The 13,628-nt window shown below is 41.5% G+C and overlaps 1 protein-coding gene across 7 annotated transcripts in view; it reads right to left on the reverse strand.

The window, feature by feature from the left end:
• plce1 (phospholipase C, epsilon 1) overlaps nt 1–13,628 on the reverse strand; it is a 479,606-nt gene that overhangs the window by 102,457 nt on the left and 363,521 nt on the right. For all 7 annotated transcript variants that reach the window (XR_011882709.1, XM_072239321.1, XM_072239318.1 and 4 more), the window contains 2 exons: nt 4,244–4,389; nt 1,250–1,508 (listed from right to left, as the gene is read on the reverse strand). Coding sequence is in view for 6 of the 7 variants with exons in the window: in XM_072239321.1 (XP_072095422.1) it covers nt 1,250–1,508; nt 4,244–4,389 (405 nt within the window). In the remaining variant the exon portion in view is untranslated. The remainder of the gene's footprint in view (nt 1–1,249; nt 1,509–4,243; nt 4,390–13,628) is intronic.

The raw sequence follows: 13,628 nt of genomic DNA on the forward strand, positions 1-13,628 counted from the left end.
CCTGACCTCTAACTCCCTACATCCCTGTCCGTGAAACTTAACCTGACCTCTAAGTCCCTACATCCCTGTCTCTAAACCCTAACCCGACCTCTAACTCCCTACATCCCTGTCTCTACACCCTAACCTGACCTCTAACTCCCTACATCCCTGTCTCTAAACCCTAACCCGACCTCTAACTCCCTACATCCCTGTCTCTACACCCTAACCTGACCTCTAACTCCCTACATCCCTGTCCATGAACCTTAACCTGACCTCTGTCTCTTCCACTTCCTTGTCCGTGAACCTTAACCTGACCTCTAACTCCCTACATCCCTGTCTCTAAACCCTAACCTGACCTCTAACTCCCTACATCCCTGTCCATGAACCTTAACCTGACCTCTAACTCCCTACATCCCTGTCTCTAAACCCTAACCTGACCTCTAACTCCCTACATCCCTGTCCGTGAAACTTAACCTGACCTCTAAGTCCCTACATCCCTGTCTCTAAACCCTAACCCGACCTCTAACTCCCTACATCCCTGTCTCTACACCCTAACCTGACCTCTAACTCCCTACATCCCTGTCTCTAAACACTAACCTGACCTCTAACTCCCTACATCCCTGTCTCTAATCTCTAACCTGACCTCTAAATCCTTACATCCCTGTCTGTAAACTCTACCCTGACCTCTAACTCCCTACATCCCTGTCTCTAAACCCTAAACTGACCTCTAACTCCCTACATCCCTGTCCCTAAACCCTAACCTGTCCTCTAACTCTCTACATCCATCCCTGAACCCTAACCTGTCCTCTAACTCCCTACATCCATCCCTGAACCCTAACCTGACCTCTATCCCTACATCACTGTCCATAAATCCTAACCTGACCACTAGCACCTCTCTCTATCCCCAAAACCATCCATAGAAGCCTAAAAACACTGGGTCCCAGCCATGATCTCGACAGAGACTGCAGCTTGATGCCATCGTAGTTTAAATTCAATTAATTGAGAAACACAGCCTTATTAGTAGCACTTGCAAAAGCTAAAAATAAAGCAGAAAAACAGATTCCGTTTTATGCGTTTTGAACTGTGAAATCTATTACTTGCAATTTGAGTGTATAGTCAGTTATGCTGTGGCTAAAAAAAATGTAAGCATCATAAAACAGAAGTCATAACTCTACATGGTTAATTTACCCCCAGAATCTCCAAGAAAAATACTACTGTTGCATAAACTTAATGAGTAATAATTTTCATTACGAGTCCCTAGACTTCTTACCTCAAAGGTGTCCTCCTGAGAATCACAGCGTGAGTGGAATTTCATTAAAGTGGCTGCACCATCTAGGACATCACATAGCTCCTTCAGAAAGACTCCACAGAAGGGAACCACTTTGCACCCGGGGATATTTAGAGCACGGCTTACCACTCTCCGGTATTCAGATGATGTTTCATGCTGTGCCATTGCATCTTTCAGGCTCCTCATAGTTTCAATGTCAGACTGGTCCATAAATTGCCACATCTTCAGAACCTTCCTAGACCTGCAACAAGCCACAACCAAACCTTCTTAAGTGATGGTCAACACATCTTTCTCTAATAGCAGGCCCTAATGGGCTGATGAATATAGAAAACAGAATATTTATTCCTTTGGAAACACTTTGCCAAAAGTATCTTTGTGCTGTAACAATAGTTCATGGCAAATAATGAGGTGGAGTACATAATCATTATTCAGATGTGCATATTTCATTTTGCCTGACAAGGAACGTTTACTTTGACTATGGATGTGATGGGAGTGCATGTGGATTAGGACACAGATGGACCTGCCCCTGGATATACCCTTGAACTGAATTGGATAAGCTTATATTCGTGCAAGATCAGCAGTTCCCCTCATCACTAAAATCTCCAAATGTCACATCGTGCAACCCAACCCATCCCCCCAGGCCTGATGGCTTGCATCATCAGTCACAAAAATGTGTCAATAGTGCAGAATCAGCTGCAGGCAGCTGCTCACAGGCAGGCGAGGGTTAAAGGCAGCATCCGGGTGAGGATGGGTGCTGCAGTCTCCAGACAAAGGAGATCTTTGAGTTGAGACTACTGGAGCCACTCCTGCTCACTTCAGACGAGATAAGTGATCCAACAAATAGGGGACAGTAGTTTTACTGACTTCAAACTATCATCAGCTGTCAGCTTGTAGTTTCTGTTGAGTTTTAACATCTCTATTGTGAATGGTGATTGATCTTGCAAGTAAAGAATTCAAACATATACAGTTTACTAAATGATCAATATCCATAACTGAAAGTGAATTCTGCATAAAATTGGCATTTCTCTGTTCAGAATTCAGAACTGTGTGGTGACAGGGGTCATTCTGTTCTCTTTGTGCACAAGCAAAATAAAGTGCGGTTGAGTCATAAGAGTTTGTGTATTCTGGATCCAGTTACTTCATTTTATTTTGTTACTGGCAACAACATATAAACTCAGTGGCCACTTCTTTTAAGTGCACCTGTGCACCTGCCCACTAATCAGCCGATCATGTGGCAGCAACTCAATACATAAACGTAGACATTGTCAAGATGTTCTGTTGTTGTTCAGACCTATCATCAGAATGAGAAGGAAATGTGGTCTAAGTCACTTTGCCTGTGGAATGATTGTTGATGCTAGATGGGGTGGTTTGAGTATCTCAGAAACTGCTGATCTCCTGGGATTTCCATGCACAACAGTCTCTAGAGTTTACAGAGAACAGTGTGAAAAGAAAAAAAAACATCCAGTGAGTGGCAGCTCTATAGGAGAAAATGCTTTGTTAACGAGAGAGGTCAGAGGAGAATTGCCAGCCTGGTTCAAGCTAACAGGAAGGCAACAGTAAATCAAGTAACCATGTGTTATAACAGTGGTGTGCAGAAGAGTATCTCTAAAAGCACAATATGTCAAACCTTGAACTGGATGGGCTACAATACTTTACTTTATTGTCATCAAACAATTGATACTAGAGCGTACAATCATCACAGCGATACTTGATTCCGCGCTTCACGTTCCCTGGAGTACAAATCGATAGTAAATAGTAAAAATTTAAATTATAAATCATAAATAGAAAATAGAAAAGGGAAAGTAAGGTAGTGCAAAAAAAAACTGAGAGGCAGGTCCGGATATTTGGACAATAGCAGAAGACTATGAACATACACTCAGTGACCACGTTATTAGGTTAGGGAGGAATAGTACCTAATAAAATAGCCACTGAGTGTACATTTTACACTTAGCTGCATTTCATTTTTCTTTGACTGTGACAGTATAACCAGACTTATTTGTCTATTTGATTATACTGTCACAGTCAAGTTAATCACCACTGGAATTTAATTCATACCGGTCTTAACTTTCAGCTCAAAATTGGATTTGCACACCCAATACATCCAAGTTGCATCAGAATCATGGAGCTTGAGTTTTAGACAAGGCCAGGCATTAGGGCTCATCTGAATGAGGCATTATGAGACCTCATGGAAACCTATCGAATGATGAAAGATCTTGATAGAGTGGATATAGACAGGATGTTTCCTACGGTGGAAGAGTGTAAGACCAGAGGACACAGCCTCAGAATAGAGGGGAATCCTTTTAGAATGGAGACGCAGAGGAATTTCTTTAGCCAAAGAGTGATGAATCTGTGGAATTCGTTGCTACAGGCAGCTGCGGAGGCCAAGGCTCTATGTATATTTAAGGCAGAGGTTGATAGATTCTTGATTGGTCACGACATGAAGGGATACGGGAAGATTGGAGCTGAAAGGAAAATTGGATCAGCCATAATGAAATGGTGAGCAGACTTGATGGACCAAATAACCTAATTATGGTCTTATGGCCTTTGGTACGTTGAAAATGGATGCAATGTTTTATAGTATAACTTCCTATATGTTCACCCTTGCTAGAAAACTTTTAAGTTGATAACACAATTCTTAAGTGAGGGAAAAATTAGTGGACTTGGAATATAGGAACTGCAGTATGGGTTTCTTCCTTACAAATATACAACAATTGGATTGATGATAATAATAGTAAATTATTTGACTATGAGATCCACTATCACCCAAAACAGTTCATTTCAATGTAAAATTCTTGCATAAACTTTTAACTCTAGACCCGTGGAACTAAAGCTTTTATGAACTAACTTATCTAAAGCATTTCTTGATTAAGTGCCAAAAGAACAATTTATGATCAAAGTAGCTCATACATAACATGGAAAAATGCACTCTAATCTTAACTTTGAACTTCTTCCAGTAAAGCAATAAATCAGCAATACCTGAGGCCTGCCAAGAATTCCATCACGGCGTTGTAATTACCCATGTTCCAGCAACACTTTGCCACATGGACCAAGTAAGAGAACACTTCCCTCTTCTCCTCCATGGAGCCGGCCGTCAGGATCAGCCATGTCACCCAGGAGCTCACCTGAAATATGATGAGTTTACATTTGTTAATGCACTGGATTCATCCGTTATCGAATCTGCTGATTGCGTGCTTTGTTCCTTAAACAACATGAAAAAGTGATTCAGAGAGGATTCTGGTGGAAATATAGAATTCAGATGACAGCACCTTCCACTCACCTGCACAGAGACTTTGAAACTTCAGGAACTTGTGGGATGCAGTTCTGCAGAGTAGAGCATTCCACATGCAATAAGGTAGAACAAAAAATAGGTTTGCCAGTGCTCATTCCTTAGTAACACCATGGATATAGTTTATGATTTTTACCTTCTTTCATTGCAGATTTCCACAGAGCCATTGCTGGTTTAAAGCTTTCTTACTACGGCAGTCCGTTGACTAAGCATTGTGTGAATACTGTCTAGGGCAGGAATTCTCAACCTGGGGTCCACGGACCTCTTGGTTAATGGTAGGGGTCCATCGAATAAAAAAGGTTGGGAACCCCTGGTCTAGAGAAGAGGACTGAACAGACAAGTTTTCGTCTCATCCAAGTTCACAGATACATTCTTCAAAACTGCAGATGATCCCACTCCCCTTGTTACTTCCCCCATTTAAAATATTAATCAGACATTAATTGGGAAATGTTATTGTGCTAAAGATAAAAGATAGAATTACTAAAAGTACTGCAACATTAATATCTTGCCATTATTGGGGCAATCAAATTTCCTTCTCTACTGGAAACTAATATGCCATTTGAGTTGTTAAGATAGTCCAATAGCCATATTTCTGCTAAGAACTATTCCGTTCATGATTATGTCAATGAAAGGTATTCAAATTTACAAATTATAATTGGTACTTGAACTCTTACTCTTTGATTTTAAATCCAGGTCAGTGTAACTGGTTGGAAGCATAAACACCGTCTCTCTCTCTCTCTCACCACAGTTGATCCATGAACAATTGAATATTTCCCAGAATTTCCATTTTCACTTCAGATGTCCAATATTCAAAGTATTTTGCTTGATGGAGAGTATTCAGAGCTTTCACATCAGCCAGAAGTTCACGGAGCATATTACCTTTCGACAGAATACTGTGACAATTATGATTGCTTTGAATGACAAGTCCTTTAGAACTGTGCACTGAGGTGGGTAATTTCCATACTGGTGCATGAGATTTGCACATGATGGATTATGAAAGCAAAATTACATTCCTTTGTAAATATTTGCTGATACCTTTTGTGTCTGCTCAATGTGTACTAAGATGTGTGGGGCCAAAGCTTCATTTATGAATAGGCAAAACAAATGGTAGACAGTATCTGAAAATCCCTTATTCCATTAGTACTCATTTATTTTCCTCACTAAGGATTGAAGTGCAAATGAAAACCACCTTGTGATTCGCTATACTGCCTTTCAGGTGAGATGTTAAACAAATGTTGTGAACTGGTGAATTTGAAGATCCAAATATTTTTCCTCAAAGTAATGCAGGAACACTTCCTACTGCTCTCACCAATGAATACTAAATATTAAAAAAATAATTTGCTAGCAATTTTTGTCACTGCTGTTTATCGTTTGTGGACTTGGAATGTGATAGTTAGCATCTGCATTCACTTTGAGAATAATGATCAGATCTTAAAATATTTAATTCTATTTTGAGGTCTTAATAACGCTACCTAAACCCTGAGAATCAACTACATATGTTTAGTGCAGCAGAAGTCAGCAAAAAATCCAGGTGATATTTGTCAAATCGGCACTTCTAGAAAACTGCTTTACTAAAATGATAGTAGAAATCTTCTCTTTTGTTAAACTCACTAATATACTTTCCAAAGATCCATTGAGGGATTCCGGTGGATGTGAAGATCCCTATTGTACTTAAGACATAACCCTGTTGAGCACATGAGCTTCATAGCATTCAGAACAATAGGCCAAAGCCTAGGAATCAGACTTAGTACAACAATTTTTTTTTTGCCAGCATGGTTACGGTGGTCTTTTGTACCATAAATCCCTATGAGAGCTGAAGAACCATGGACTGCAATCTGCAGGGAGCAGAGGAACAAATTGAACTTGAACTGCACAACACGGTTAACTGAAGAACTCAAGTGAAGCAATATAGAACATGTTGATGTTACTCCCATATTCCATCTGGGGAAATATACTCAGTGGCCACCTTATTAAGTACCTCCTCTACCTAATGAAGTGACTACTGGATATATATAAACACGAGGAAATCTACAGATGCTGGAAATTCAAGCAACACACTCAAAATGCTGGTGGAACGCAGCAGGCCAGGCAGCATCTATAGGAAGAGGTACAGTCGATGTTTCGGGCCAAGACCCTACGTCAGGACTAACTGAAAGAAGAGATAGTAAGAGATTTGAAAGTGGGAGGGGGAGGGGGAGATCTGAAATGATAGGAGAAGACAGGAAACATAGGGATGGAGCTAAGAGCTGGAAAGTTAATTCGCAAAAGGGATACAAGGCTGGACAAGGGAGAGGATCATGGGACGGGAGGCCTAGGGAGAAAGAAAGGGGGAGGGGAGCACCAGAGGAAGATATATATGCTTGTGGTCTTTTGCTGCTGTAGCCCACCCACTTCCAGGTTCAATGTGTTCTGCCTTCAGAGATGCGCTTCTGCACACCACTACAGAATGCGTGATTATTTCAGTTACTGTCATCTTCCTGGCAGCTTGAACCAATCTGGCCATTCACCTCAGAACACCCTCATTAACAAGGCATCTTTGCCCACAGAACTGCCACTCACTAAATGTTTTATTTTGTTTTTCACTCCATTCCCTGTAGACTCTAGAGACCGTTGTGTGTAAAAATCCAGGAGATCCAAAGTTTATGAGATACTCAAACCATCCCATCTAGCACCAACAATCATATCACAGTCAAAGTCACTTAGATCACAATTCTTCCACATTCTGATGTTTTGGCTGAGCAGCAACTGAGCCTCTTGGCCGTGTCTGATTGGTCGAGTAGATATTTGCATTAATGAGGTGTACAGGTGTACCTAATAAAATGGCCACTGAGTGTAAGCTCATTGTTTTCTGAATGGTAAACTAAACCTGCGTTTGTGGAAATAACCAGTTCTTTACCGCCTGGGATTCTATTCAGTTTGGCACCATATAGGCAAGGAAATAAACATTTTGTGATGGTTTATATCTGGGTTATCATCCAAATGCATTTTAAAGGGCACTCTAGTTAACTTTTTTCTGCCTAAAATTAATGCTTGCCAATTTCCAAAGCATTAAAAATTAACTGAGAGTAACTGAAACACAGAACTATGAGTCTTTTCACAACGCAGCGATAATACTTGAAACCCATTTCCTGTAGCATTCCTGCCCATCTCAACAGGTACAGGACTTAAATTCCAAGAATATAACTCACACCTTCCAGGATAGTTTACGTTTCCTAGGGATTTTGCTTCGTGAACTCTAACCCAACTCTCAACAAATAAACTAGGTATTGGGACTTCCCTCCTCAGATGGGGCAGCCAGTATTCTCCTGACAATCGGTCATTTCAAATACTGCACCGTGGGGCTTGGGTCAACCTGAATGCTTTTCCTTGGGGAAACATGGTCACCAGAATGCGACTCGGAATAAGAACTTCTGAAGTTATTTCCAATTGCAGTTGTGTGAAGTTCCTTCTCTGTTGATGCTAGCTGATAGGCACTGATCTGAACTCTTCAGAATATGAATGGGTATTCAGACTGCAGGTCCAACTTGTGCTGGGCAAGGAACTGCAGACAATCATGGCCCTTGTGTTAACTACCTTATTTCTATACAGGCAAAGAAACTGCATTTGGAATCATGTCCCTTTTTGCAGAACGATAGAGACAACACTGGTTAATTTGGAGAATAAGAACACCAGAATGGAAATTTTGATTTACAGCACTCACACGATAGCACCAAAAGTTGTTTATCTTTGCTAATTCCTTAGCCTTTGCTGTGACTAGAGTTCAGTGTCCACTAAATATTGAGGCACCACAAATACATCAAACCAGGAAGGTCATCCTGGAGTGAAATAAATACCAGTTTTGGCCACAGCTGGAGTACCATATATAGCTTTGGTCATCATATTACGGGAAGGATCTGTTGGCAATTTGCAATGTTTTATGAGAACCCTGAAGGGGCTAGTGAACTGCAAGCAGATCTCACAATACGCTGGAGGAAGTCAGCAGGTCGGGCAGCATCCGTGGAAATGATCAGTCAATGTTTCGGGCTGGAACCCTTCATCAGGACTGAACAGGGAAGGGGCAGAAGCCCTATAAAAAAGATGGGGAGGAGGGTGGGAAGAAGGCTGGAAGGTTCCAGGTGAAAAACCAGTAAGGGGAAAGGGGAAAACCAGTAAGGGTGGGGGAGCGGAAGCAGGGAGGGGATAGGCAGGAAAGGTGAAGAAGGAAAAGAGGAAAGCGCAAAGGAGGCGGAACCAAAAGGGAGGTAGTAGGCAGCTGGGGGAGGGGGCAGAGTGAAACTGGGAAACTGGGATAGGGGAAGGGAGGCCGAAATTTTTTAATCTGGAATCTCTTACTCGGAAGAAGAGAATTTCAGGGGTAGAAAATAAAATGAGTCAAAATTCTAAATGGCATAAATGAAAATTCCCTGGAATGAAAAATTTCCCTTTGTCCCTATAAGGGGGGGGGGGCGTGGGGAGATGTCAGAGGTAAGTTCTTTACACAGAGAGTGGACAGTGTGTGGAACACCCTGCCAGGTTTGGTGGTAGAGGCAGATATATTAGGGTCATTTATTTAGGAAACTCTTAGGCTGGTGCATAGATGATAGAAAAATGGAGATCTGCATGAGAGGAAAGGGTCGTATTTTTCTTAGAGTAGGTTTACAAGTAAGCACAACATCATGGGCCGAAGGGCCTGCACTGTGCTATAGGTTTCTATGTTCTATGATCTCTGTAAACAGAAAACTTCACACTTAGAAAGAGAATTTATTGCTGCATAGAATTAAGACTATGGGTTAGGATCTAGGAATCTGAATTAGCCCAAAGATTCCTTTCTTGGCTGGCATGGATGTGTTGATTTATTGTGCCTTAAAGTTCTCTAATAGCTGAAGAAATAGCGAGATTGCCATTTACAAAGCAAAGGAGCAAAATGAGTATTAAACTGTTCAACTCAAGGCTAGATGAAAACTATATCTCAGGCTCTTATTTGACAAAAATCAGAGGAAAATCTTAACTTTGACAAAACCTTTGTGCTTCAATAAGATAATACCTAAGTATTACCTCAGAGACTATAATCACAGATGCCCACAACTCATCTTTGTCACAACCTGACAATTAAAAGAATGACCATCAGCAGTGTTTGGATGTAGGGGTTCCCATTGTTGGAAACAATTAAATTACTTTGATTACTTTCTTAATCCTTCCACACACAAATTTTAATTTTAATTTTCCGTTATGCTTAAGGAGGACATGGTTAACACTGGACGTCATTTGCCGCTGTAGAGCATAATTCCATGAAATATGTAATGGTATATTAGGTAAGTCACACCTCACCCATGTGGGATAGAAATACAATGTAGTGTCTGGTATGTAACTATTGAACACTATGCATGGGTGAGCAGGTGGACGGCTGAAAACCTTTCTACAGGACAATGATTAAACATATAGGGTTAAACAGTGGAAATGATTCAGGATTGGGTGGTTGATGGCTGGCTTGTGTTGCCCTCCGATCTTGGCAATCCATTTGCAAACGTTTCGTCACCATACGAGTAGGTCACTTGTGGTGCATCCTCCGAGCGCCTGGCCTTTGTACACTTGTCAACCAGTTGATTGGTCATCATTATGGAAACTCAGTTGTGATGTAAGGAGGGGGTCTCGTTGCTGATGGGTTGTGTGGCGAACTATGTGTGCTGCTGTCTGGAATTTTGCCCACACTGGCTTATAAATGAAATCAAGGTCAACATGTCTGTTTATAGAATTTTTCGTGAAAAACCATGCCTCTAGGAATTCTCTTGCATGCTGCGTGTTTTCATGTGCCATGACTTTCATCGATACCAAGTTGAATATGTGTCGCTCTCAGTCTTCGTGGGTAGAGACCCGGGAGAGTTGGTCATTCCAGTTAACAGCCAGTTGACGCTCATGGATCCTCATGGATAGTTTTTTCACAGTTTAGCCGACATAATATTTGTTGCAGTCCCTTCATTGGATTTTGTAGACCATGTTGGTCTTGTCCAATAGCTTGGTTTGTTCTTTAGGTCTGCAGAGTACTCCCCTCAACATTGCTGCTGTTAGTTTATGCGCGACCAAAATTCTATGTTCTTGGAGCAGTCGGGCTGTTATTTCTGAGATATTTCAAATGTATGGAAGGACAACCTGTTTGGTCGCGTCTTGGTTGGGTTAAACAGCTCCAGGTCCAGAGGGACAAACAATCAAGAAGTTTGCAGATGTCCTTTCTAAAGGTGAATATATAAAGAAGAGAAGCAGGCATCATGTCTCATGTCAATGAAATGTAATAGACTGGCATTCAGGCTAACCAGACAGACAAATACTACACTGCAGGATCAGATATACAACTCTACTGCTCCAACTTCAAATATATATCCAAGACTATCAGCTTACAGGACCAAATAACTGAACGAACAAGTAAACATGATTTATCCACACTTTCCAAACACAAGATGGATATCTTCAACAGTAGGATTTTGTTATTAATTTTTTGTGGTATTACTTTGATTGTGGGATGATTGACAATTGGCAAGTTAACTGTAGAAGGCCGTTTACAAGATTATTAGTAACCCCTGACCTGCTTTCATTTATAACTGTAGGAAAGAGAAGACTTTCAGTACTGATTGGATTTTAAGCTGGCTTGCAAACATGGAGGGACAGTGACTGCATCACAGTCTATTTCCTTCATACCTTGGGAACTCGTAATGTACCCACAGATATACTCAGAGGTTGATAGGGTTGCATAGAGAACCTCTGACACATTGATCTTCCTGAATCAAAGTTTTGAGTATAGAAGTTGGAACGTTAAGTTGAAGTTGAGTAAGATGTAGGTGAGGTTTAATTTGTTGCATTGTGTGCAGTTCTGGTCATCTACTTACAGGAAAGGTATCAATAAAATGGATGGAGTACCAAGAACATTCACAAGGATGATGCCAGGACTTGTGGACTTGAGTTAAAGGGAAACATTAATAGGTTGCAACTTCATTCCTGGCAGCGTAGGAAAATGAGAGCAGATTTGATAGAGGTATAGAAAATTATGAGGGATCTCGACAGGGTAAATGCAAGCAGGCACTTTCCACTGAAGCTTTGGTGAGACTAGAACTAGAATTAGAGACCATGGGTTAAGGATGAAATGTGAAATATTTAAGGGGAGCACAAGGGGGAATTTCTTCATTCAGATGGTAGTAGGAGTGTGAAACGAGCTGCCACTGGAAGTGGAGGATGCAGGTTAGCACATGGATGGGAGGGGTCGGGAGGGCTATGGACCAGGTACAGGTGGATGGGACTAGACAGGATACTACTTAGGAATGGGCTAGATGGGCTGAAGGGACATTTCTATGCAGTAGTGCTCAATAACTTTACTCCAATGAAAGGTGATTAATCTGATTGACTCAATAATTGCTCCCTGGTCTGCTGAGTAACTCCACCGTTTTTATCACTGTTTTCCAACTCACCACAGAAATCTCACAGTGCACCCGTGCACTCCAGGAAAGTGATACAAGATACAGAAGCAGGAATAGCCTAGCTTCAACAATGTCATTTCCCCCACTGCCATTAGATTATTGAACCACCCTACAAAACAATAATACTGCCTTAGACCATATTTTCCCTCTTTCTCAATCCGGCGCTAGTGTAGTTATGTTTATTCTGTTGTGTATTATGCACATGCACAAGATATGAAAATGTTAATTTAAGTTTACATTAACCTATATTTGTGCTCTTCATGTAATGCACTGTGTGCTGATTCCCTTTTCTGATTTCCTATCTCTGCACCTCATCTGGTCCTATGGATGACAGCCTCCAAGGATAGCCTCAATCCAGGTAGCATGAACATCAATTTCTCCAACTTTCGGTAACTATTCCCCTCTCCCTTCCCTCTTCTTCAATTCCCCTTTCTGGCCCCCCCTCACCTTACCTCTTGTATTCTGCTCACTTGCCTATCACCTCCCCTTGGTGCCCTTCCTCCTACCCTTTATCCCAGGGTCCACTCTCCTTTCCTATTGGATTCCTTCTTCCTCACCCTTTTACCTTTTTTTACCTATGGCCTAGCTTCTTACATCACCCCCCCCCCACCTACCTGGCTTCACCTACCACCTTCTAGTTAGTACTGTACTCCTTCCCCTAGCCCCCACTTTCTTATTCTGACTTCTTCCCTCTTCCTTTCCAGTCCTGATGAAGTTTCTTGGCTTGAAACGTCGACTGTCTATTCACTTCCACAGATGCCGCCTGACCTGCTGAGTTCCTCCAGCATTTTGCGTGTGTTGCTCAGAATCTGCCTGTTGAATATGAGCACCTAGGAAAACCAATGTGCACACCTTCACTTCAAAGTTGAAATATAGTGGTCTACAGATTAATTCACAGCCAGTTAGTGTGATTGGGAGAACGGTGAATGTAATTCCAGTCCCCATCCTCCTGTCACATCCTCACACTTGGATCTCCATGGTGTGGGTTTGCAGAGCAGGACTGCTGATTGCAGCAAGGGTCAAGGGTCAAGGACAACTTTATTCACCACACACTTCTATAGGTATTAGGAATTTGCTGTGATGTGTTGGTCAGGGCATGACATGCAACAAAAACAATTGTAAGGAATAAAGATTTATATAAAAATAAAGTTAGAGGTTATAATGTGGAATGAGTAGCCCAGTCCACAACATGTAATAAGTGGATAATCTGTCAAAGAGAATTGAAACTGAATGGGCAGGCGAAGCTACATAGTTTACAGAAAGACATCCTGTTTTATGAACTTTGTAAATTTGCTTGTCTGTTCTGTCAGTGAGCTACGTTCACCCTTATACCTTCATGTTCTCTGTTAACAATTCTTCCATTATTTTCACACGCAGCTTCTAATACTGCAAGGATCACGCTTCAGAGTTGAAACATTTAATGACCTACATTCTCAGCATTACTGGAAGTAATCCATCCTTTCGGTACAGGGAGCCAGAATACTCACTTGAAGTGCCCACTGGTGCCACAATTTGCATTCTTACAAACAGAGATCATTGAACAGACTATAGAGACTTAGTACAGCAGCTGAGCAAGATCATGGACAAGAACAAGAGGCAGTACAGAGGCAACATAGCAGTAATTTCCCCTTGC

Source organism: Mobula birostris, chromosome 21, assembly GCF_030028105.1.
Source record: "Mobula birostris isolate sMobBir1 chromosome 21, sMobBir1.hap1, whole genome shotgun sequence".
In the NCBI taxonomy this organism is placed as follows: Eukaryota; Metazoa; Chordata; class Chondrichthyes; order Myliobatiformes; family Myliobatidae; genus Mobula; species Mobula birostris.